This window comes from Penicillium daleae (genome assembly GCF_028827525.1).
Source record: "Penicillium daleae strain IBT 16125 chromosome Unknown utg000005l_segment0_segment0, whole genome shotgun sequence".
NCBI lineage: Eukaryota > Fungi > Ascomycota > Eurotiomycetes > Eurotiales > Aspergillaceae > Penicillium > Penicillium daleae.
Genome location: NW_026623153.1, coordinates 1,237,357 through 1,262,607, shown reverse-complemented (window position 1 = coordinate 1,262,607; position 25,251 = coordinate 1,237,357). Strand labels below are relative to the sequence as shown.

General features: G+C 51.7%; 8 protein-coding genes across 8 annotated transcripts; 5 read left to right on the top strand and 3 right to left on the bottom strand.

Annotated features, from left to right (window-relative positions):
• Positions 1-157: 157 nt before the first annotated feature.
• Positions 158-397, top strand: N7458_004724 (uncharacterized protein; the record flags this gene model as incomplete). The annotated part of the gene is made up of 1 exon (XM_056908106.1): positions 158-397. One exon carries the CDS (start codon positions 158-160, stop codon positions 395-397), a length of 240 nt encoding a protein of 79 aa, XP_056766724.1.
• A 140-nt stretch (positions 398-537) lies between these two features.
• Positions 538-2,140, top strand: N7458_004723 (uncharacterized protein; the record flags this gene model as incomplete). The annotated part of the gene is made up of 6 exons (XM_056908105.1): positions 538-623; positions 686-752; positions 805-875; positions 933-1,113; positions 1,178-1,955; positions 2,013-2,140. The coding sequence occupies 6 exons, from the start codon at positions 538-540 to the stop codon at positions 2,138-2,140; spliced, it is 1,311 nt and encodes a 436-aa protein (XP_056766723.1).
• A 476-nt stretch (positions 2,141-2,616) lies between these two features.
• Positions 2,617-5,703, bottom strand: N7458_004722 (putative PHD finger domain protein; the record flags this gene model as incomplete). Its single annotated transcript, XM_056908104.1, has 3 exons — positions 2,617-3,721; positions 3,794-3,935; positions 4,086-5,703. 3 exons carry the CDS (start codon positions 5,701-5,703, stop codon positions 2,617-2,619), a joined length of 2,865 nt encoding a protein of 954 aa, XP_056766722.1.
• Positions 5,704-7,031: 1,328 nt separating this feature from the next.
• N7458_004721 (curved DNA-binding protein (42 kDa protein)) lies at positions 7,032-8,602 on the bottom strand (the record flags this gene model as incomplete). The annotated part of the gene is made up of 5 exons (XM_056908103.1): positions 7,032-7,213; positions 7,282-8,094; positions 8,157-8,261; positions 8,313-8,396; positions 8,572-8,602. 5 exons carry the CDS (start codon positions 8,600-8,602, stop codon positions 7,032-7,034), a joined length of 1,215 nt encoding a protein of 404 aa, XP_056766721.1.
• Positions 8,603-9,128: 526 nt separating this feature from the next.
• On the top strand, positions 9,129-10,007 carry N7458_004720 (endonuclease/exonuclease/phosphatase family protein; the record flags this gene model as incomplete). Its single annotated transcript, XM_056908102.1, has 1 exon — positions 9,129-10,007. The coding sequence occupies one exon, from the start codon at positions 9,129-9,131 to the stop codon at positions 10,005-10,007; it is 879 nt and encodes a 292-aa protein (XP_056766720.1).
• Positions 10,008-11,320: 1,313 nt separating this feature from the next.
• On the top strand, positions 11,321-13,815 carry N7458_004719 (SWI/SNF chromatin-remodeling complex subunit SNF5; the record flags this gene model as incomplete). The annotated part of the gene is made up of 2 exons (XM_056908101.1): positions 11,321-13,294; positions 13,360-13,815. 2 exons carry the CDS (start codon positions 11,321-11,323, stop codon positions 13,813-13,815), a joined length of 2,430 nt encoding a protein of 809 aa, XP_056766719.1.
• A 693-nt stretch (positions 13,816-14,508) lies between these two features.
• N7458_004718 (uncharacterized protein) lies at positions 14,509-19,342 on the top strand (the record flags this gene model as incomplete). Its single annotated transcript, XM_056908100.1, has 4 exons — positions 14,509-14,754; positions 14,807-17,341; positions 17,419-17,586; positions 17,690-19,342. 4 exons carry the CDS (start codon positions 14,509-14,511, stop codon positions 19,340-19,342), a joined length of 4,602 nt encoding a protein of 1,533 aa, XP_056766718.1.
• A 763-nt stretch (positions 19,343-20,105) lies between these two features.
• Positions 20,106-24,766, bottom strand: N7458_004717 (sister chromatid cohesion factor PDS5; the record flags this gene model as incomplete). The annotated part of the gene is made up of 3 exons (XM_056908099.1): positions 20,106-22,601; positions 22,664-24,337; positions 24,428-24,766. 3 exons carry the CDS (start codon positions 24,764-24,766, stop codon positions 20,106-20,108), a joined length of 4,509 nt encoding a protein of 1,502 aa, XP_056766717.1.
• Positions 24,767-25,251: the final 485 nt, after the last annotated feature.

The window sequence follows — 25,251 nt, the reverse complement described above, 5'->3', positions numbered from 1 at the left end:
CGATTCGAGGGAATCATTCAGGAAGTGGGCGGAATGCGGACGTGTGAAGCTCCTCCGCAGTCACGTGAGGGCGCTTATGCGGAGATCCATTCAGGAGTAATCGCCCCGAACAACGCTAAGGCACTTGAGGCCAGCGTATCAACAGCAATTCTTCCGCATGGACTTCTCGGACGTCGGCGTCCGCCACACGATTCTCAACAGTATCCAGTTGCATCACTTTATTGACTTTTCTCCTTCTGCTGCTGCTATTGCTAAGGAAGCTCGACTCTGTGTTATTGCTATTGTGGTTGGGTGGATCACCACTCGCGTTGTTGCTAGCTTGTGCGAGTCCGATAGATCGTGCCATTGTGACCGCGGCAAAGCTTCCAATCGTTCGAAGTGGTCCGATACCGAATAATTAACGTCTGCGACTGTGGGATCGAGATCAGCCTGAACGTGCTTGTACGCATTCGACAAGGCGCGCTCAAGGGTTTTTTTGTTTCGCCCTTATCGTACTGACGAATCCTCCTCCTTCGCTCGCTCACCTCCCCCGCCACGATGCGGACGTTTACTTCACTTGCTCTGCTCGCCATTGGAGCTACCGCTCAGGTTATTGAAAGTGCTAGCTTTGGTTACGGAAAAACGTACGCTACGTGACTTGGTCGTCTGTCCTTTTCCCGTTATTTGATCTAACTGTGATCGGCAGGATTTCGCCGAGTCGAGACTCAATTCCGGGGTGGACCATCGGCGGAGAGGGCCATGAGCCAAATCTTGTATGTCACTTATTGAATTCATACTGTGATCGTGGTCTAACCTCCAACCCAGCTCTCCGATAAGCTCATCCTGACCCCTCCATACCCTGGCAACACTCGAGGATCTGCCTGGGCTCAGAGTCCGTACGTTACAATCATCCCAAGACACTCCCAACTGAACCCGTCTTAATACTTGCGCAGAATCTCCCAACAAGAATGGTCGGCCGAGTTCCAATTCCGTGCCAGCGGGCCCGAACGAGCAGGTGGTATCCTCCAATTATGGTATACGAAGGACGGACAAGCCCGGGTTGGCACGTCTAGCATTTATACTGTCGGGCAATTCGACGGCTTTGCGCTTGTTATTGATACACATGGCGGCCGGGTATGTCTTGCGTCCCATCTGATCCCTATCTACAAGGGGTACAGTCTCTAAATGAGGTTTATAGGGTGGAAGCATCCGCGGATTCCTGAATGACGGCACGACAGACTACAAGAGCCACCGCAGCGTCGACAGCCTTGCTTTCGGCCACTGTGACTACGCCTACCGCAACTTGGGCCGACCTTCCGTTGTGAAGGTCAAGCACACCAACTCGATCTTCGAGGTCACGGTGGATGATAAGATCTGTTTTTCGACTAACAAGGTATGCAACGTCCAAAATACTCTCTCCATGCAGGTATCTAACCTTCAGAAGGTCAATTTGCCCGTCGGAAATACTTTCGGCTTTACGGCTGCCACCCCCGAGAACCCTGACTCTTTCGAGATCTTCAAGTTCATCCTGTCATCTGCTACAGGACAGGGACAGACCTACCAAGGTAGCACCCAGCAGCAACAAGAGAAACAAGAGCCGATCGCCAACCAGAACCAGCCTCCGGTTATCCGCGATACTGGCAACCCCGTCATCGATGCGGGCATTGGTGCTCAATTCGTTGATCTCCAAGGCCGTATCCAGCTCCAGAACAAGGCTACCAACACCATCATCCAGGATCTCAAGGCCCAGGCTGGCAAGAGCGATGCCCGCCACACTGAGATCATGCAGAAGCTGGCTTCCAAGGAGCAGGTTGCTGCCCTTGATGCCCGACTGCAGCGCATCGAGTCTCTCCTCCAGAACATCCAGCGTGACCTGGAGGGCAAGGATTACAGCAGCCGCTTCAATCAACTCCAGGACACTCTGCGCTCATCGCATCTCAGTCTCACTGAGAACCTCCAGACCCACTTCCTGAGTGGTAAGTCCTTACACTCCAAGCTCTATCGGACAGCTTAGTAGCTAACACTGTTCCCAGCCATCACTGCCTCCTCTCCCCGCATGGGCTTCTTCATCTTCCTGGTCATCGCCTTCCAGGTCCTCCTCGCCGTCTCATACGTCATCTACAAGCGCCGCCGTGCAAACATGCCCAAGAAATTCCTTTAGGTTATTCCCCCTCATCCTCGGAACCCTCAGGTGGCGTGTCCACGTGTTCCGGTGTTTCTCTCAAGATGATACTACTATACTATTCTTGCGTGTCGTTGATTATTAGCTCTGATGTTTCTATTTCCTGCGAAGGTGCTGGGTCTATATGTTGTTTCGGATTTGTCATGTACAGTACGAATTTCAATTGAAAAAAGAATCATGACTGTAATTCTCCTCCTGTGAGTCACTAATACTAAGATATTGCAAATCGCAAATCGCAAATCGCAAAGCGATGAAATGGGAAATTATCCATTGGGCCCATGCTAATAGTACACTGAGAGTCTTCGAGTCTGAATGCGCCACCCTATGCTCATGACAATTTTGCGAAACCAGAAACCAGAAATGAAAAACCAGGATAGAAAATGAAAATGAGATCGCGAATCGCAGCAAAAAGGAGGAACCGGTGCCTTGGAAGTGGAGGTGAAACAGGACTGTTCTCAGTCTTTGGATGGATTGGATGGAGATGTGGTTGAGGCATTGTCGTCATTGTTATCCCCGACCGGAGGGCTTGATTCGCCTTTGGCAAATCCGACAAGAGTAAGGGCAGCATCGTACTGGTCTTTGGTCGACTTGCCCGTTTGGAGGTTATCAATAGCCTCGTTTATACTTGGGGCGATTGATGCGGTGATTTCATCAGCAGAGATGGTGCTGTTCTGCGCCAGACGCTCTTCAACCATGTTCCTAGCAAGGTTGATGCATGTATTGGCGAGGCCAGCGAAGAATTCTTTCTGCTGACGGGAGGGGTCATTGCGCACGGCGGAGATGAAGTCCAGGATCATGTCGCCGGCAGGGAGGAGGTGACGCTTCTCACGGAAGTCATCATCAAAAGTAGTCTCATTGACATCATCATATGGAATGGGATCCACGTCAACGGAAGCAACGGTGTGCTTGGGACGGCGCGGACGGCGCTCTTGTAAACGACCATCAACCATTTTGGTCACGATCAGTTCATCAGGCAGGACATGCTTGGGGCACATCCACCCGGCACGAGGGTTAGGGGGATTTGCGAGGGGGGGATCAAGGCAGTCTAGGTGGAAGTAAGAGGGGCAGTAGTCACAGCGGGCGATCGGGCGCTCATTATCGGTACAACGACCACAACTGTTGCAGAGGATTACATGGCCATTGTCGGACATCTTCAGCAGGTTGGGATCGTCGTAGACAGGAGTTGGGATGTTGGCCCTTGGTGGCTTAGTCAGACGCGGTATGTGGGGAACCGACTTGTAGAAGCGCTGGTTCTTGATTGCTTTGGGGTCGGAAGGTTCGAAATGCCGACCCTCACTGACGCCAATAAAGTACTCCTTGATGTGCGTTGGAGGGGAGTACTCGGTCTTGCGCTTCTTGTAGCGACCATGTGCGATCGCGGTAGTGAGAGGGTTGCGGACTCCACAGCGCGGGCAATACCACTCGCCCTGGGGCGGGTTCTTGGGATCCATGGGAGGTTTCAGACATTCAAAATGGAATGCGTTTTCACATGTATCGCAGCAAAGGAGATTGCCAACCTGGTCGCACTCGTAGCAATTGTCACTGTTGTCAGGCGGCTCACTGTAGGAAGCGAATCAGCAAGGGTCTTCATCGATCATTTCACTTGAGAAGAAAAAAAAAGTCACCACGTACATTGAATTCGGCATCTTTCGCCAGCTGAACTCGCCATGCCAATCATTCTCTCGCTCCGAGTAGCACTCGTTGGAGACGGCCGACTCGGCAGAGACAGTGGTGTCTAGTGACCACTCGCGAGTGCGTTTCCCAAGAACCTGGGCTGGGACCGGGGTAGCAGGAGCAGTCTCTGCCTCGGGCTCAGGCTCAGGCTCTTCTTGTGGCTCTGCTTTCCCTTTGCGGCTTCGTGAAGCTCGCGTCAGCTTAGCCACACCTCCTCGGCCTCGTCCACCACGTCCACGTCCTCTGCCACCTCGCTGCGCGCGTGCAGGCGCTGGCTCAGGGACCTCCACTGACTGAACGATCGGTTCCACTTCAGTGGTCTCAGGTGTGGGAACCTCAGTGGGAGGCTGCTCGACGGCAGCACGTCGGCCTCTCTTGGGGCGAACTGAGCTGGTCTTTGGCATGACTTCCTCAGGTTCGGGTTCAGTCACCTTGAGCAGGCGAGCACGTTTCTCTCGTAGGGCTTCTTCAAGTGATGGGTCTGCTTCCCACTCACGACGACGTTTGAAAGAGTTTTCGTTCACTCGGCACGGCTTCCTTGCCCGTTTGAGAGGAGCAGTGTTGGACTTGCCGCTGTTGAAGAGTTCTTCGACGCGGGGGCCGGAGGTGTCGCGGTAAATGTCTGCAACTTTAAATGTTTGATTGAGAGTTTCCATCTCAAGTGACTGGGCAGATGAGAGGCTGGAGTCACTGCCTGAATCCTGACGCTCCAAGGCAACAGGTCGCTTTGAGATGTATGCCTTGTACCACTCTGAGGCATCTTCCATCGAGTGGCGTAGCATGGTCTTCAGCGCCAGTTCCAGGTTGTGATCAACCTCTTTAAGGCCCATGTTGTAGATTAGAGACAGCTTGAAGTCATCACCCGCGATTTCAGACCAGTAGTGAAGCAGACACAGTGCTGCCTTATCATTCCCAGCCTCACGAGAGTGAGAGATCGATGTTGCGATAACTTGCTTCAGTTGAGCTACATCGTATTTGCTGGACTCGGGGTCTGGAAGGGAGTGCAGGACAGCGATGAAATCGCGGTCAACTGGCTTTTCAGATTCAGAGGCCATGGCGTCTACTACGTCCATGGGATCCAAAGTGGCGGGGATGACAGGAGACGATGTTTGTGACAAGGGTTTCTTCACCTGTGCAGCAGCGAGAAATGTACCGAGAGCAGTCCGAGCAGGGTTGATCAAGGGTTCTTCGGCTGGAGTGTCCACTGGGGTTTCGACGGGAGACAAAGAAGGTTGTGTAGTCTGAAGTCCGATTGCTTCAGAGATGGGGGTCGCCAGGCTGCCGTCCTGGACGTCGCTCATGTCCATATCTCTCACCAGGTGCTTCACCGCAGTTGCCTCACCTGAATCCGTGAGGATCTCCAAATTCTCAATCCCGCTCAAGGCACCCTCGTCAACCTTGACCCGCGTGTCGTCCAAGACTCCATCCTCTGCTCCGGGCGTGATAGGCGTCGGAGAGCTGGTGATGATTGCATCACTGACCTCGCCCGTCGCGCGCACCGTCAACTTGAACGCGCGTTTAACAGCGCTCTTGGTCGGAGGTGTCAGACCAACGCTCTTGTAGTCGCCCACCGTCGGGTACTGCCCGATGGGCCGCATGGTGTTGAGCGAGGCGTTCTCTTGCGGCGTGAAGTAGGAGTCGGGATTTGCCCAGGTCGGGCGCGCGCGTGAACAAGGCGGTTCTACCCATTCAGTCTGCTCGAGGGCCTGCGCGTCGGTCTCGATCACGGTCGCATTGCCTGCCGCAGTCGGTTCGGCGCGTGTCTGACGCGGGTTCTTTTTCTGAAGCTTGTTGGGCTTCTTCGATGTCGCGGGTTCCGTGGGTTGAGGGTGCGCCTTGCGGCTGCGAGCCCGAGTTAACATGCCCATCGCGGTAGGCGGAACCGCCCTGCCGAGGGATTAGCGCCAAGCTCCAGACCAGCCCTAACTGTTTCTTCCACTCTTTTTGCTTGCTCTTGCCAGTAAAATGGAACATGCAGCGCAAATTTCAATGTAAAAAACACTGCAATGGAATAACTTACGCAATGGGTTGCTTGATGGGAGTTTTTTTAATTTTTTTTTTAGTGCGTTCTGTGTGACAGAGACCTGTTAATATCTTCTGATCGCAATCTGACGGTCATCAGAGCAGAGCAGTGAGATCGAGACATGTCAAATTACTCTGAGCTGCAGAGTGGTATCGGGGATGGAGGTTCTTCTCACAGGTCTCATTCGAAGGGGTTGCTCGAGCACGTACCTTTCTTCGAAGTTTGCAGGAGCAAGCTATCCAGTATGTGCTGGATGGGTGCGTGGGAATGTTGTCTGTGTCAGTGCAACACGAAGAGGAACGTAGGAGAGAGGAGAGAAGAGAATAGGAAAAGAGATACCTAGAGTAGAGAAGAAATCAAACGACCAGCAGCCTCAACGTGAGCAGCAGCGTACGATCCAGAGTTTCTCGGAGCAATCACATTCTAGGGCAAGCGACAAGAGCGCTGTCGAGACTCGCTAGGCAGCTGAGAGGCGATCAAGAGATATTCTGAGCTACTAGCAATAGCGAACTCTCACTAATATTCCTGGATACGAGTTGTATCAATGCGTCAACGTGATCTGCATTTCAGTATATGGCAAGCCTATCAGGCACAGAACACATGCTTCAACGTGCTGCCCTAACGAGACCACCGATCCTTAGACCACCAGCAACCCTTCTATGAGAGCCTGGACATACGACTTATTCAGAGCGATGACTCAACAGCTATACCTCATACTCGGGGTGGTCAATACAGCCTACGGCATGATCACCGCAGGCATCGTCTACATTCTAGGCTCTCAGTTGAGAAGAACCGGCAACATCTTCATTTGACTTGTAAATTTTACGACTGCTAGTCAGAACTGGCAGGCATGTCAAATATCTCCAGAATTCTTAAAGTTGATATCACCAACTCGATTCAACTCATGTCACAACCATGAGTGGGCATTGCCGGGCCCTCTTCTCAATCCACAGCATGTATACATCACCTGGTTGGATTTAGGAAAGATTTCTTTAAATGGCACGGTTTTCTTTAGATGGCAAAAATTTCATATGACCCACAATGGGATGGCTCGTCATTGGATATCTTTTTAGGTTTTGAGGTTCTGCATGCTCAAACGAGGAGCAGTGGCCGACATTGAGAATGGACGTTGACCACCATGAATTCCGACAAGGGTAATTGTGTGAGCTGCATTTACTCCTCGCCACCGGTGGCCTTCTTCTTCTTGTTCTTGTTCTTCTTGTTGCCGGTGGAACGGGCCAGAGGCTGCTCGAGGATCTTGAGAATCTCCTCGTCCTCGATCTTCTTGTCGGACTTGTACTGCTCCAGGTCGACGTTGGGGGCAGCAAGCTTGGTGATGCCGTTCTTGGTGATGGCTGCATTGAAATATTAGCGAATTTCAATTCTGAGAGGCGAGACTTCAGATTAAACACTGAATACTTACCAATGGTAGACAGGAGACGAGAGACAGCGGCGCCCTCGGCATCACCAGCGGGCTCGTACTGGCGCAGGACACCGTTACGGACACACTCGACAACACCAACCTTGGCGGCCTTCTCGTCCTCAAGCTGGCGCAAGCTGAAGGGGAAAGTACCGAACTTCTTGACAACCTCGGACAGGGTCTGGCGGGAGCTGGGGCGCTTCAGGATGTAGGTGGTAGTGGTACGGCGGTGCAGAGTGGCACGGTGGTCGAGGTTCTTGACCTTGCCAGAACCCAAGCTGAGGCCGATCTCAACACCCCAAACCTCACCAACCTCGGGGACACCATCGCCACGGACACCGTCGCCGGGAGACAGGATGATCTTCTTGGTACCCTCGATCTCGTTGCGGTCAAACAGCCAGCTGGTGGTGTTCTCGACAATCTTGCAGTCGTAGGCCTTGGCGACCTTCTCCAGGAGGGAGGAGATGTGAGCCTGGGTATGGGGGCGCTGAGCGGTGGCCTTGGCCTTCTCCTCGTCGGTGCCCTGGGCGAGCAGACCCTGGGGGATCATGAGGCGCAGCAGGAGCTCGTTGGCGTAGTAGGTCGCGAGGATCAGGTCAGCCTCGCGGCCAGTAACAACCTCCTTAGCAGCATCCTTCTTGGCGACGACGAGCATGTCGCAGACAATGGTACCGAATCCATCAATCTGGGCACCGAGCTGGATCTTGACGACCTCACCGGCCTTCAGGGTGGTCTCGGCCTCAGCGGCATCGGACACCAGAGGAGTGTAGGGAGTCACATAGGAGTTAGGAGAGACGGTAGTGGGGTGGGAGATACCTTAGGAGCATCAATTAGCATGTGTAGTTGAAGAATTACTTTTGCGGGGCAATGAGACTTACCCTTGGCGATCTTCTTGCCCTTGTAGACCTTGGCAATCTCCTCCTCGAGGAGCTGGTCACCCTTCTGGCAGATCTCCACAATCTTCTCACCCTCGAGGCACAGAGCTATATTTTTGGTGTTAGATCATTGGGACGAAAAATGGAAAGCGTACGCACCAGTGACGGCCTCGAGCACTTTGTGCGAAATCTGAGCGGCGGTCTTGTACTTGGTCAAGGTGTCAGGGTTGTTGAGGGTGTAGTCTAAAAAGCACCAAAGGCGCAATTAGTTTCTGAGTGGATTTAACAGTATCTCGTCCCAAGATAGCATTTTCATTACGGGCCATGCCTCGGCGAAGCTCTGAATGAACGTCCGACAACCGACACCCACAAAACGTCAGAGCTTTCGCGGAAGCACCTCGAGCATGTTTTCACGTACCAACCTCGGGAGCTTGAGTAGTATCCGCCATTGTGGAATAGAGTGAGCTCACGGAAGGAGCAAGGAAAGTAATGCAAGTAGTTTCGGGCAGTAAATGCTCAATCCGTGGACAGCTGAGGAGAAATGGAGATCAAGAGTAAGTCGTGTGCAGCGAACGAGAGAGCGGTGGTGGTGGGGGTGTTTCATTGCCTGACGATTCAGGCTGTCCGAGTCTAGGGTTACGGCCAGCAAAGACGTCATGGGCTGGGCCGCTGAGGGGGAACTACTTGTGCCCCCAGGCAAGAGGCTATTGTTGCATTGAACCCCGCAGAAATATGATTTGAGTCCGTGGCCCAGTCCACTGTTCATGCTCCGAGGTCTCGTGAGCTCTGTGACGACAGGGATCTGTCCAGAAGGCCCTCTCCCCATCCCCCCCCCCCCCTTCCATTTTGGAACTTCTCCTCTTTTAGTCTCGGCATTTTCCCCTCTCTCATTACTTCATACATTCAAGGTCGCTCGCTTGCCCACAAGTAGTGTGGCTTTCATTTACACACTCTCTCTAGCTGCAACAGTTGAGGATGAGATCCACTCCAGAGTTTCCATTCCGTGTGTTGACCCATAACATTCGATATGCCACCAGTTCCCCATTCAAGGGGGAAGTTCCCTGGGACCAGCGCAAACAAGTATTGCTGAACGAGCTCGAGTATCATACGCGTCATGTCAGTGACACGTTCATCTGCCTACAGGAGGTTCTTCATAAACAACTAGAAGATATTCGCTTAGGACTAAATTCCAAAGCGACATCCGTAGCTCCAGACTGGGCATACATTGGAGTCGGACGAGACGACGGGCTTCAGGCTGGCGAATATTCGCCTATCTTCTATCGACCATCGGTATGGAATCTCCTAGATTGGGAGACAGTATGGTTATCGAAGACTCCCTCCAAGCCATCCAAGAGCTGGGATGCGGCCTCCATTCGCATTGTCACCATCGGTGTGTTTATTCACCGCTTAAACGGTACCACGGTCCTTGCCATGAATACCCATCTAGATGACCAGGGATCTCAGTCCCGCTTGGAAGCCGCGCGAATTATTCGGGCAAAGATCCAAGGGTACCGAAACGGGAAGTTTGGGGCCATGATTGGAGGTGCGTTCCTGGCGGGAGACTTGAACAGCCAGGAAGACCAAGAAGCCTATTCGGACTTGACAGGGTCCAGTGATTTCGAAGACACCTTTAAATTGATTGATGCTTCGCGGCGATATGGGAACCACAATACCTTCACTGGATTTGGGTATGAAAAAGAGCCGCCTTCGCGGATTGATTATGTTCTCCTCGCTTCTGGCGGTAACCAGAAATGGCGAGTGGATGGTTACTCTGTAATGGCCAACAGATTCGATGACGGGGTTTTTAATTCAGATCACTGTGCAGTCATTGCCGATCTCAGGCTACTAGGTTAGTAAAAGGGAGATGGAAAGAGACTCTGAAGATCATAGTTCGTCCGATTAGTTTGAGTTTATATATACATAGAGCACTGGAATCTTCCAAAGAGGATTGGACAATCATATCTACCCTCAATCTTGTGTAAAACCATATAATTCTATCTGAAAGTTCTTCCACTAACCAGATCGACCCTGTCAGTTGTCCTGGACATGTAATCACTTCATCAAGATATAAGGTGGTGCATATGTACATAGTTTACACCGTGCCAAGACCCGATTTCGTGCCTTACCAACAAGGCGCCATAATCCATGTCGGAAGTCCTGCCTAGTGGATCATACTGCGCACCAATAGGATATCAACAAGTCTGAATTGCTATTGCCCCTAGCTAAGTTAGCAATTTATGTGGGCAGAATAATGACTAATCTTGACGGATATACAGTATCTCCTTTTTCCGAGTATCCACCAATCCTGCTGCTCCGTCAACCCAGCCTTCTCTGGTATGATCACATGACTCCCGCATGCCTTTGAGCCGAACCTGGCGCAGCGCCCTAACGACCATAAAACCACAGGCTAGAAAGTGTATGATAATGGAAGAACTTCTCCTAGTAAACCTGATACTTGTAGACTATACTTTCTGTCTGTTGCGGCCGTGATAGGTGGTCACCGAGGCTTTTCCCTTGCCTCTGCTCGGGAGCGGACATCTCGTAATCCTCCTCCTCTCCTTTGAACTTCTCTCTACCACCCGCGCGCTCCAAGGAACCCCCAACCTCAAGCCTATCAGCGCCAACCGATCCCCACGGGAGGAGCAACCTAATCTCTTCCCTGAACTTGAAGTTGTGGGATATCCGTCCGTTTCTTCTTCGTCAGATCTAGTCCTGGTTGAATCCTGCTCGGGCGTGACTGGTGAATAGAGAGCGCAACCGACCTTCACAAACCCCCTTCGGCTGCGGTATGTTAATTCCCAACCCATCGATTGATCCTAGCCCTAGTCGCCTGTTATCAATTCCCTCCAATGTCCCATCCTTTACGCGCAGTTACTGCTCGTCATCCCGTGGCTGTCTCCGGGATATGCGCCCGTCGCGACACGTCAATCGATCGGCATCACACATGACGAGCGTTGCTGCGTGGTCGCCATAATGGAGATGGACAAATGAGCCAATAGTCTGGGATCATCCAACTGACGCAGACGCAATCGCACTACAGATATCACTCAATTATGCTGCCATAATTGTCTTGGCCCTTATCCCTATCGCGTCGAGTGCCACACCCCAATCGATCATCTCCGTGAGCGAACACGCAACATTCGAAACCTTTCACTCGATTGTCGGCAATGCCCTCTCCTGAATTGGCCAGTGGTTTGAACCCTTCAGACCATTCTCCCGTTGGCTCTCAGTCGGGCATGCAGAACGGTTCCAGCGCGTCTGATACGGGGACAGGAGGTGTAGACTCCCTGGACAACGGAACCACCGAATCTGTCAACGGACCTTCATCCGATTCCATTGTTGAAGGAAAACAGAACGCGCAAGCTAAGATGGGTGCATCGGAGGGAGAGTCTAATGAGACCAACGGCACCCACCAGGCGAACGGCACAAATGGCTCTGCGCAAAGTAGGAAACGATCGCGTGACGGATCTGTCATTCATGCTAGCGACATCTCGGGGACGATGACTGTTCGGACGCGCGAGACGCCTGTCGACAAGATTTTGCTCGACCAATATGTCAATCGTGAATTTCAATATTCGGCGGCGGTTGCCTGGGAGAACCCAGCCCAAGAGCTGCAGCAACAAAAGCGATCAGAGCGCGACTTCTATCTGGCATTACGTCGTGAAACCCACGGAAACCCAGCAGCTTTGTTTGGAGTGGGCTACGAAGGATTTGGAAATCCGCGAACCGACCTCCGAAATCAAGCTCCACAGCTTTTATACCCTGCTCACAGACGTCGGCCAGGAAATCGCAAAACTCGAGAACTGCGGATTTCAAGGCGGGATATGAAGATCCAAAACGAGCAGGTTGAAGATCTCGTACCTATCCGCCTTGACATTGACTGGGAAAAGATCAAGATTCGAGATACTTTTACCTGGAATCTCCACGATCGTGTCGTTTCGCCGGATTTGTTTGCCGAAAAATTGGTGGAGGACCTGGGACTCTCTTTGGAAACCTCCGCTCCGTTGCTGCGTATGATTTCGCAGAGCATCCAGGAGCAGATCATGGATTATTATCCTCAGATCTACATGCAAGAAGAACCTCTTGACGCCTCGCTACCATACTCAGCGTATCGAAATGACGAGATGCGTATTCTTGTTAAGCTGAATATCACTATTGGTCAACACACCCTCATCGACCAATTCGAGTGGGACATCAATGATCCGCAAAATTCACCCGAGGAATTCGCCTTGCGTTTGACTGACGATCTGTCGCTATCGGGTGAATTCACCACCTCCATTGCTCATTCTATCCGTGAGCAATCTCAATTATTCACCAAGTCCCTTTATATTGTCAGCCATCCCTTCGATGGCCGTCCCATCGAGGACCCCGACCTCAGCACATCCTTCCTCCCAACCCCCGTATCTTCCGCATTCCGCCCATTCCAAGCGGCGAAGGAGCACACGCCATATCTTTACGAACTCAATGAGGCCGATCTCGAGCGCACCGAAATTTCGATCTCGCGAGAGCAACGTCGCCAGAAGCGATCGATCAATCGTCGCGGTGGTCCGGCTCTACCCGACCTCAAAGACCGACAACGTACGATTCGCTCTCTCATCGTTTCTTCTGTTATTCCCAACTCCGCATCATCCTTCGAAGAGAGCAACGTCATCAAACGCTCCGGCTCTAGCCGCCGTCGTGGATTGGTCGGAACCCGTGGTGACGACGAGTCTGATGACTTTGAGAGTGATGACTCGGACGAAGGGTCACCGGCTATTGGCCCGCATCTTGCTCAAGGTACTGCCCGCACACGAGGCATGAGAGGAGCGGCTACAGCAGCCCACGCAGCCCTGCGCGCTAGCTTGGGACACTCCGCCACACCCGAACCCATCTTGCAGGAGCCGACCCGAGCATTGTCACGACGTCAACAGCAATTGCGAGAAGAAAGTCCGGAAGAGCCTGAAAAATTGGTTGTGAAGCTTAAGATTCCACGAGATAAACTGGCAGATCTTCGTAGCGGAAAACGGATCTTTGACCCGGCCACGCAAGCTGGCGCCATGGCACCCCCCTCAGACAAACAGAACCGACAGCATCATCCCCCGCGACCTCAACAAACTGGAGCCGTCGACGCACCGAACCCGCCCCAGCAAGGGGTCCCAGGAGTGAGTAGATACTGAATGTCATTAGGCTTCTCGTGAGTTTTTGGCTGACTTCTATACGCTTCCAGCCCCCTCCGCCTAGTTGGCTCCAAGCTGGTCTGACTCGGCTAAGGCAATCTCATCCCAACGATTCCTTTGAAGGAGTGATGCGTTATTCTGCCGTGGATACGGAAACCCTCGCGCCCGTCTCCAACCCAACCAACCTGCAAGCTGGTCAAAAGATCAAATATCAATTCTTGCCTCGTATCCGCTGCCATGACTGCCCTGGAAAGCTGTATACCCCCGGCCCTGGAATGACGGTGGATAATTTTGAAGTCCACCTGCGAAACCGACAACACAAGGAACGTGTTGAAGAACGAATCAACAAGACCGGTGGCAGTGTACCGGCCACCCCTGACTTGACTGGCAGCGCCAGTGCCAGTCCAGCACCGGGTGCAGTGACCTCCGCCAGCGCCAGTCCAGCTTTGGGTGCTGCACCGATCCCTGGAGGTTCTCCTTCCCATGCCACTGGGCCACAGTCATAAGTTGTATGTTTCTCTTGATGCAGTCATGACAATGGCGTCTCGTGTGTACGGTATCTTCTGAACTGGAGTCCTCTGACTTCGAATGGTCTGTATTCTGTCCTCTTGTTTTATGGTCATCGCACTAGATGTGCCTACCTCACCTCTTCGAATGTGTTCCACTGGTTTAAAGAACATCATCTGCCAGCTTTTTCTCTCATCCGTCTCCTTTCTTGAGTTGTATAGGATTTTATTTTGAGCCTGCAGCGGCAGAGCGAATTGACTGATGCTTTTTCTTCTTGTTATGGATGGCGTTAGATGCCTTTGTATCTTGGTTGTTTTCTTGTCCTTCTTGGCCCTTTGCGTTTTGCTTGGGATCGTGTCATATGCTATGTGCTGCAGTAGAATTACCCGTAAATACAGCAATATTGTTTCAATCCCTGATTGGGCACGTTCAAGATCGTGTCCGCTACTATCCGTAGCTGGACTACTATCCCCCCTTTTCGGGGAGATATAGTAGCTCCGTGCCCTCGCTAGCCCCAAAGCGGCACCTCAGCCTCAGCTGAACGACTGAAGCCCCCGCTTGTGGATGAACGGCCCAATGGGTTGAGGAGGCTTCTTGGCGGACTGTTTGTTTATAATGACTGACCTTCTGTCGGGTGATTGGGAAGTAGTTGGAATAATTAACACTCCAAACTAGTTCGCTAATCGTGCAAGATGGGTGAGAAGGAAAATCCCACGTCTATCTCGGAGATCTGGGAGGGTGCACGACGTGAGTTCGAGCGATTGACCGGTAAACAACTTCAGCCGACATCGGCGGCCTCATTGCAACATATTCGTGACACGATCGAAGCTTCTCGTTCCTCGAAGGACCCCGGTGCTGAGAAGGCAAAGCAAGCTGGTCTACGAATTGTGAAATGTATACAGCTGTTGGGTGGAGTTGCCTCTCAGGCAGCGTCGCTGGTGAGTCCTCCTTCATGTATGCATACGAGGAGTGCTAAGGTGTGTGAATCAGGTCTTTCCCCCGGCTGGCGTCTGCTTCAGTGCATTATCTTTTCTTCTCGATATCCCACCAAAGCTTCACGGCTTCCATGCCGCCATTGATGGCATCTTCATCGAGGTTGAGCCAACACTGGTGCAGTTCGAGATGTATCGAGACATCGAGAGCAAAGATGCGGTCCATCCCGACATGGTCTTGGCTATCAACAAGGTCATGATCAGTTTTGTGACTCTTTGTGCCAAGTGCATCAATTTCAGAGATGGTGGCTTCTTGGTACGCCTCAAGGCTAACCTCAAAAAATCCATGTTTGACGAGGCGGCCATTCAAGACGAGCTGGAGCATTTTAAAAGCCTGATTCAAACGCAGAAGATTATTGAAGGCACCTGGACTATTCAGCAAGTCATCGAAACCAAGCGATCATTACTTTTGGTCAAAGATGATACTGAAAAGATTATCAAGACAACGGATGACATTAAAGACAAGGTTGGGACTTTATCTGCGGAGCAACAGAAGCGTCGAACCGAGCAGACAACCAAGAACCACTTGGAGAAGATTCGAAATACTCTAGGTCTTTCGGAAAACGAAGTCACGGGCACAATTAATGTCTGCGATACCCTGTGGAAGAGTACCGTCAAGGGGAGTGGAGAATGGTTGAATCAACTGGACGAGTACGTGAATTGGGTGAAGAGAGATCCTCCGGAGACGAGTCCTTTACTTTTATTGACTGGCGACGGTGGCTGTGGAAAGTCTGTGCTTGCCTCAGTCGTTTATAAGAATCTGGACAAACGATCCTCTTCCTTGATCCAGGAGACCGGGCGGACGCTGGTTCAAAATGATGGACGTACGCTCGTTGGATATTACGCCTTTGCTCCCACAGGTAAGATTGACGACGACAAAACACCTGCCGAGACAGCGTTGAAGTGCCTATGCGTTCAATTTGCTCTACAAGACGCTGCATACGCGAAGCATCTAGCAGAGAGCTTCAAAGATAACACAGATGGATCCAAGGACGGATCCGACACCGCCAAAGAGCAAGCCAAAGATGCGAAGTACTTCCGAGATGCAGACTGTCAACAACTTTGGACGGACTTGAGACTTGGAGCTCCCACGCAGACTGCAACCCACTTTTTGCTGCTTGACGGGATTGACAACCTCCCGGCCAATAAGCTGCAGGAGCTTGGAAACATCTTCCAAGGCATGGACGAGATCCAAGGCTCGGAGCCTCGCAAGGAAGCGCGCACTGGAGCTAGAGTTCTTGTGTGTGGAAGCTTGCAGAAACTGGAAAATCTGGGAGAAGCACCTGGTGGAGGGTTGCAGTTTCCTACGATTGATGTTGGGGCGTGCAATGGCGATGACATCGATAAATACATTGAGCGCGAGCTGCAAAACTCAGATTTGTTCCAAGCAACCAATGCACAGAATCGACGACTCAAAGAAGAAGTACAGATCGCCCTCAAGACACGAGCAGAGGGCTCGTTTACGCAAGTGCGAAGCGACATCGGCATGGTCAAGGGCATTGTGGAGGCTGAGATGACGGAGGACGATCTGAAAAAAGCTCTGAGCGCAACGAAAAAGAATGCAAAGGCTACGGTCACTGATGATATTGCATCGCTCGAAGCGTTGCCCAACAACCAGAAACTCATCGATGAGGTGAATGAACTACTCTTCTGGGTTGACCTTGGACCTTACTATTATAGTGTCGAAGAACTCGAAGGAATTCTCTTCCTTCGCTTCGAAGCGACATCACTCAAGTCTTTACGGGAGAAGCTTCAAGGCACTTATTCCAAACTGTTCCTGATTGATTCAGACGGAGACGTCTTGCTACAGGACCATGTCAGAGAGCATGTCAAGCTGGAGGACCGAGCTCAGAAAAGAGCATCCAACGAACGAACGATTAGCATCAACATTACCATCACTAATGCCGACACCGAAAGCATCCAGCGCTTTTTCTGGGACTTGGGCCGATTTGGCGCCATCGACCAGTTCAGATTCGCCCCGACTGGCATCACTGCCGATTCTTCTTCCGGCTTCAGTCCCACCCAGAAGAAACGCATTGGGATCAACGACACTGATTCCCATATCACTATGCTCAAAGCAGTATTCTCACTGCTATTTAATCCACCGAACGAGACGACTGAGCTTGTTGGACCGAAACTTCTGGCCGGCCTCACGTCACATCTGGAGAAGCTGCGCACAGCAACTGAAGCTGATGAGTTGAACGCGGAGGAGAGGCGATTCATTGCCAGGAATGTCATTGATATCTTCCACAACCCAGAACATCTTGAGAAGCATTGGACGAGTACTGAGCTACTCGGCTGGATGGAGAATCAATCCGAGATGGACTATATCTGGGGTTGGCTGAAGGACCCTGTGGCTATCAGCAAGCTTGAATCTCCGAAGGCAGAGTGGCTGGCTGCTGCGACAGATGATTGGAATCCAACGAGAAAGTTGTTGACCCCTTTTATGAAAATGCTTGCCCGTCGATGGTTACAAGATAGAGAATGGCAGACGCTCCGGCCATGTGCTACAATTCTAAACGCACTGATAATGGTATGTTGGCCTTGTATTTCTGTTCTTTGTCTTCTATATTCAGGGTACGTGAGCTAACTCTTTCCACAACAATCCAGACTTCGGAAGACAACCGCGGTCTTTCTGACGCAGTCAACGTAGCGAACGACGCATATATATCTATCAAACGCGATGAACTCGATCAGATCCGGCCCTTCCTGATCGAAAAAGCGGCCAACTGGAGCAAAGCTGCTCTTGAAATTGACGAGACCGATTTCGTCTGGCATGTACGACTTGGTGAGACGTACAGGGGGTGCCAGCAACCAGAGAAGGCCGCACAGGAATATGGGAAAGTAAGATTATTCATCATAGAATTTCTATGAAAACTAGTTCCTGGTTGTGCTGACGTTGTATCAGGCCGCCAAAATCCTTCAAGATACCGAAGCATCCGGAAAGGAAATTGACAAGAACGAGCTTCGCGACATCTTCCTTCAAATGGGCAGGTTGTCCTCGGGTGAGAAGGAACTTGAATACTATGAAAAGGCCCGTGAACTTGACCCTGAATACATCGAGACTCGGTATCGCATTCTCAAGAATCGCATTTCTAATTGCACGGTCGACGGCCGGGCGGCTGTCGTTCGAGAGGCCCTCACTACCGAGGATGGTTTGCAACCCAGCCTATTGGAACCTATCCTGCAGCTGGTCATTGATGACTACAAAGTTGATGTTGAGAGTGATTTGTCCATATTCACCATCTTCAACGCAGTCCTTTCTGGCGCATCGCTCATCCCAGAATACTGGCCCGAGCTACTTCAGTGCATGGACAAGGCGATTGAGAAAGCCGAGAGCGAGAATTGCGCCGATGACCTTGCAATTCTCCATCTACATAAGGGAATTGCAGCTTCCCTTTGCGGGGAGGACTACACATCCTCAAGATCCGAAGTGGAGCACTGGCAAGAGTGCTGGGCTATTGCTCAAGAAAATAGCTACATGAAAGCGGCCAGCAGTGCCACAGCACTTTTGGTCGGCGAAAAAACCGATACCAGAAGTCTTTCTAGTTATCTCTTGATTCTCGTTGGCGATATACTCAGCAAGTATCACTTTGATCAGACACGCCTCCTGCTAGACGGCGAAGAACAATCATACGAGAGTCAGATCAAGGAGCTTGAGAGGATTGCCACGGATCAACTTCCCGATGGAATGTCGGGTTGGACAAAAGCAAAGTGCTATCTGGCTTCTCAATATGTATTGCGTGGTCAGGTCGCTCAGGCCCAGGCACTCTTCCGATGGGACATGGCGGTTGTTTTCAACATTCTTACCGATGAAGACACTGGCAATGACTGGGTGGGATATAGCAAACTTGCACATCTCTTGACCCACGTTGGCGATTACGACAATGCTGGGGTAGCGTACAAGCTCATTCCAAGTGCCTTCGTGAACCAAGAGATTCTAACCGAGCTATTGAAAATCGGCGAAGAAGCAGCGGCAGCGGCTGTAACTAAGCAGATCATTGACTTCTATGCCTCAAACTGTTCAGAAGGTGACACGCCTGTGAACCAGGTCATCGCACTTCAGAACGAGGTCACCAGACTCTCTGAGCAAGCGACGGAAGAAGGATCACCGCATTGGAAGGCCATTGCAAAGATTCTGAAGGAGTTCAATGACGACGTCCTCGTGTTGGAATGGTACATTCAATGCGATAACTGTGAAGCGCGCTGCGGATTCGACGAGTCCTACTGGGCCTGTGGATTCTGTTTCTGCACTCATTTCTGCGAAAGCTGTTACCAGAAGATCTCTGCCAAGGAGAAGGTTTCTAAAGAGCGGCCTAAGCTGCTGGTGTGTAGCGAGACGCACGATTGGTTCCGTCTGCCTGTCTGGGACGCGAAGAGTTTTGCATGGGCTTGTCGTGGACACCTTCCAGGTGTCGAGACGGATGGGGAGATTGTGGTTTCTCCGGATGGTGAAGCTATTCCTGTGCGGAAGTGGTTGGGCTACCTGTGTGGTAAATGGGAGTTGAATAAGGAAGACTGGGGATTTGAGTGATGATGATCACTGCCGGTAGATGATTGATACATGGACATATCAAGAGCTATCCTGCCGTAAAGGGAAATAAGACTAGTCTGTCACACACTTTTGTTGAGAAGGAACTTTGTTTGTGAATTTGAAGGTCAGTCTCAAGGAAATAGGCCAGTTATATAAATACCAGTATCAGGCTGTTTCTTCCAGGGGCGGGGTGTCCTGGCTGAACGGTCTTGGCCTCTCTGTAGAGACCAACTTCCCTCCTGTCAACATTCCGTCCCGTTTCTTTTTTGTCGTCGCCACGCGATCATCGGGTCATCTCCGAACTTGTCGCTTTTTTCTTTTCTCGAGTATCAGATTCTCTGCCCCTTGCTCATGCCTTTTGTTCGATGCAGGAACGCTTGCAATACGCGCAAACAAAAACAGCTACTGATAAGACTCTTACCCCTACTGCTCCGAACCAGATACCAATGACACATTGATAAACCTGAACTAGATACAGAAATATGGATGATATTGACTGTCATAGTAAATAGCAGGAGCACGAACTCATAAAGTAACATGATCAATTCAGAAAGCTGATGGAAAGCATCAAAGACAGATTGGGTATACATCTCGAATTGTCATCGACTGTAAGAAAAAGGCAACGCAAGGCAGTAACAATAGAAAAAGGGTGACAGTTGCGTCGTTTTGCACGAGACTTAAAGAAGTAAGAAGATACCGCCATGAATAGATAAAAGAAACAGATGCCCGTACAAGTTCGGACATGGAATAAGAAGAATCTAGATTATCCTCGACGAGACGACCGCCGCGTCGGCAATGTTGTTGTAGTTGGTTGCTTTGCACGAGTGTTGCTCTTTGAACTGGACGGCTTCGCATTCGTCTTCGCCTTTCCACCACGCTTTGGCGAGACTGGCGGCGAGTTCTCTTTCTCGCTTGCGTCATCGGCATTTTCGTCCTCTTGGTCATTGTTCTCGTCATCCTCGTCCTGCATTTCCTCGTCCGAGTCTTGCACTTCTTCTTCCTCCTCTTCATCATCGCCCTCAGCTCTTTGGGCCTCCTCCCACTTATGCATCTCCTGATCGTCCTCATCGCTATCCTTGTCGGCATAGCTGACTCCCTGTTTGCCGGTGCCGCGGCTACTACGCCGACGGGCTGCGGTAGACTTGGGCTTGTCATCCTCAGAGCCCACGTCGGACGGCCATTCGTCATCGCCCGTCCGCTTGCGCCGGGAGGACTTGCCCGACACTCCGATAGACGATGTGGACTTGCGAGGTGGTCGGCCAGATTTCTCCTTGCGGGGTTTCTTCGACGCTGACGAGTTGCCGTTCCCATCAGAAGACTCGGGCTTGCGCTTCTTCACGGAACCGCTCTGTGTGCCGTGAGAGTTTCGCGGCTTCATAGCAGCCCGTACGACGCGGTCGAGCAGATCATCAATCTCATCGGGAAGGAAGTTCTTGTCTGCAACGTCCTGAGCCTCGCGGTGGCTGGTCATTGAAGCGAATAGAGAGCTGGGAACACCCATCTTTCCAGGATACGTCTGGAGAAGATTCGTAGCACCGCTGCTACCACCGCCAAACTTGTGTTGTTGGGAGTAAATATCAGCAAAGCGTCGGATCGTGGCCTGAGCGAGGTCGGAGAGAGTATGGAGGCGATTCGAGATTTTATCGGATTTAGTGATACCATCGCGGAACTGCTTAACGCGCTGGGCAACATGGAAGATGAGGGACATATTGTGCTCGTTGGCCACGGCAGAAAGATAGTAGATAATATACTGTGCGAAGTCGCTCAAATCCCCGAGTCTCGTCGATTCATCAAGGTCATCGGATGGGTAGTCGGGGTGATAGGCAAGCAAGGACAAGAGACGCGAGAAGATCAACTCCATCACCATGGTTTGCTCGGTTCGCTTTCCACTTGCCTGGGCCTGTTGGGAGTAGAAGGCGGCCCGAGATCGCAGCCAAGTAAGTGTGCTCTCCTTCAAAGTCTTGCTGGGCTCGAAAGCGAGCAGACAAGGAATGATGTACCAGCGATGGCTCAAGTGTGTCCGCTGCACAAGCTTCTTCTTCAAGTGATTGATGAACGCACTGCGCACCGGGAGAAGTCTATCTTGTGCCATCAACGCAATCGAGTTTAAGTTTGCCGGAGTAAGCAGTTGGTCGCACAGTGTTCCAGACGCACACAGCTTGACCAGAGACTTGGCGGCGAGAAGGCGAAGGCGCGACTTTTGGGTCGCCGGAGTGTCCTTCTTTTTGGACAATTCACCCTCCCCAGCAACCAACTTGTTCAACGTATCGTACACGGGTTCGGCATGTGCACGGAAATCATCATCACCGTCCGACCCATCCTTGGCCCGAAGACGGTTAACGATGATCTTGAGTGCCCACTCCTTAGCCTCAGTTTCCTCATCCGCTGTCTCAGACCAGCTGTATTCAGGGTCTTTCTCAGGGGCACGATTAGTCAAGAGAACTTGGTTGATAGCAATTGAAATGATTGCGTCGCTCGCCTCATCGGCTTCTCTCGGCGCGAGAAGGTTGAGCTGTGACAGGGCGCCCAGACGAGTGAGGAAGTGGTCAGAGCCGTAGGACCATTTCTTGACGCATTTTTGGACGAGATCCTTGGCGTACATCTCCTTACGGTCGGCCGTGGCCATGAGAATAGAGACAGCATGCTTAGCAGAAGCGGGCGAGGTACTATACAAAGCGTAGTTGATCAGAGCCTGGAAGAACTTGCGTTCCTTCGGAAGCTTGGCTGGCAGCTTCTTGGCAAAGCCGGCGCAGGCCTTAAGAATCTCTTCGGTGCTAGCATCACCAGTTGAGTTTGCCTTGGGGGCCTGCGCTTCAAGATCCTTGCACATTTCTTGGACCTGTGCCTCCAAGACCTCTGGATTCTGAGAGGATATTTGCTTAAGCATCTCCTGTGCAGCATTGGCCAGACCGTTTTCATCAGTCCGAGATAGACTCATGATGGCCGGAATATGGCTTCGGTTGAAGATAAGCGAGCCAGAGCGATATAGGAGAGGTGTGATAGTCTCGAGGAGGGGGCTATTGTTGGCGCTTTGTGCACGACGTTGAAGCTCCCTGATAGCCTTAATCACGGTACGATAATCGCTAACGGCTGCCATGGCAAAGCGTATCAGCTGGTAGCTGCGACGGTCATGAACCTTGGCGAATTTCCACAGATCTGCAGAGGCACGCGACGCATCTGGGAAAGTCTTGGACAACGAGTCAATAATCCGGGAAAGCTGGGCCTTGACCTGGGCTTCATTCTTATCGACAACACCGCCCTAAACACAGTCATGTCAATAACAGAATTCAATTTAACAGCCAGGAATATCAGAAAACTCACATTGTACTTCTCACACGCCTCCAGATAGAGCGTCATCACTGATCTCATAGATAATTGACGTGCAAGCATGACAAAGAACACTCTTCGGGCCTTCTCATCTAGGCCACGAAGCAACGTAAGAATTCGTCGAACACGAATCTTATCAACATCGTTTTCCTGGTCCGGCTCCGATGCCTGGCTGTCCTTTTGCTTTTGCGACTGGTTCGATGTCGACCGAGAGAGTTTCGTCTTGATGGGAGGGTAGTTAAGAGGGAGAAGGGTCTCAAAGAGGACTCGGTCGATCAGGATATGAATCTCCTGATCGTTGGTGTAGAACGCATCGAAGATCTTGGATGGCGCATCCTTCAACAGAGACACGGCAGGCTCGGTGTTTTGTTCAATCTCGCCAGCTGCAACTGCCCACATGCGTGCCAGAATTTTCATCGCGTGCTCACGGACGTGAGGTTTCCGATCCTTGACTCGCTCTGCGAGGATAGCAAGCACAGAGTTTTCCGTAGAGCATCCACCCATCATCCCCAGCTTGTGAACGACCTGGGATAGTCCGAACTGCCCGACGGTATCAACTGCAGCAACACGGACCTTCTCATCGGCATCACGAAGCATGGCGGCGAGGCTCTCGACGAGTGATTGTTCCTCGTGTTCACTCAAACCAGAACCACCAGCTGAGGTCAACAGAATTCGGCCCACAACGGTGGCCCATGCAGCGCGCACCGAAGGGGTTTTGTCAAGCCTCCGGCTCAGGAATGCCTCGTAGGCAGAGGCATGCACTTGTGAAAAGGGCTTGGGGGAAACCGGAGTCAGAAGAACACTGGTCTGAGTCACGATTTGCGACAACTCTTCCAGGGTGACAGGTGGGTATGCCGCGGGATCCATAGACGGAGGAGGTGGTGGTCCTGCAACACCGATGCCTGCCGCGAGGTCACCAATAGTCTGGGTGGCCAGCAACCGCAGAGCAACCGATTCCGCAGACAACTCAGCTTCCACCTGCGGGATAACGTTTTGCAAGACCTCTGGACAGGCGCGCCACAGTTCTCGAATCAAACGATGCGCCTTGCTCAATTCCTTAATATCCTCGCCTTCCTCGTCCGAGTCGTCGAGATTCGGCTTGCGGGAGCCGCCCTTGGCTCCATTTGCCTGGTTGGATTGACCAGACGCGTCAATAATTACATTGTTGAAGTACTGGCTAATATGGCTGGTCATTCGCTCTGGGCAAGCCTGGCAAATAGCCTTGGCCATGTTGTAGGCCGGAGGGTAATCCTTCAATAGCAGGGTATCCTGTTTGGCGTCCAAGGGTGCGTCGGCCCGCTTGCCCTTCTTGGGGTTGTCCAGCACTCGAGGGTCAACCCGCAAGAATTGCGCCACGATGGTGTCCACTACTTCCGCGGCCAAAACTGGGGTCTCATCAATAACAGTAACCAGCAATCGAGTCATGTCGAACTCTACACCCTTGGCGACTTCCTCGCCTGTGGAGGCCTTGGACGATCCTGAGACAATGTCGAAACAGGCGGTGAACAGGGGAACGATGAGCGAGTCGGGATGATCAAGATCCGTCATGAGAACGATACTCTTGACCTCGGCGAGCGAGCCCAAGACGTAGATATGCTGCGCATTGTAGGCGTTGGATGGATCAGCCAGTGCGGGGATGATGGACGTGACCACACAGGTGAAGATATCCTAGGGGTGAGAATAGAGTGTCAGCTCCACGTTCATGCCATCATAAAAGCCACTTTATTCCAATTTGCAATTGTCTGACTGAGCGCGCACCTTGAGCTGATTCCTCGTGAAGGGCGCGTCCGGCGCGCAAAGCCGCAAGACATCGACAATGCAACAGGTAGCCCATGCCCTCACACCCCTGTCCTTATGCGCTAGCAAATGAGCACTGGCGAGCTCTTGGGAGACCTTGGTCAGAGATTCCTTGTCAATTTCCTCCTGTTCGAGTTTGCGAAGTTCCTGGGCGAGGGTCTGTAGACGTTCGAGGAGATCGGCGATGGGGATGGCGGAGCGCCCCACGCGCCAGGAGAGCGGCTGATTGAAGGACAAGCTGCGAAGGCCAGTCTCCTCCTCGGCCTCATCGGCAGGACCTTTGCGAGTGCGCGAAGGCATGATGACGTCCGCGCTCACATGGGACACTTGAGGGAGGTGAGAGAGTTGACGCGGTGCAAAAAGGGTGGAGAGTGGAGGTTGACCGCCCGCCGACGCGTCGCACGGGATCGCGTCCGCACTACAAAAAGATGGGTTGATGGAGAGCTTTGGGATCAACTTGAATTGCAATTGAGAGAAGATGCTTGAAGTTTGGAAATGGGATAATAATCAAGCTTGTCATAGACCATCAAACATCTGTCTCGCATTTCACTGCAAGATAGTTAGATTAAGCCACGTTATCCCTCCTGGTACTCGCCTAGCTGTATACTTCCGAGGTTAAAGTCTGAAACCTGGGACCAAGAAAAAGACCATCTAAATACGCTTCAACTTTATGTTTTGAACAGATCTTTCTCAATTTTCTTGAACCATCTTTCTAGATAGTCTGGAAATTATTCCTCAACTTGCCTTTCAAAGTATGGCTGATGAGATGACTTTCCTGGGTGTTG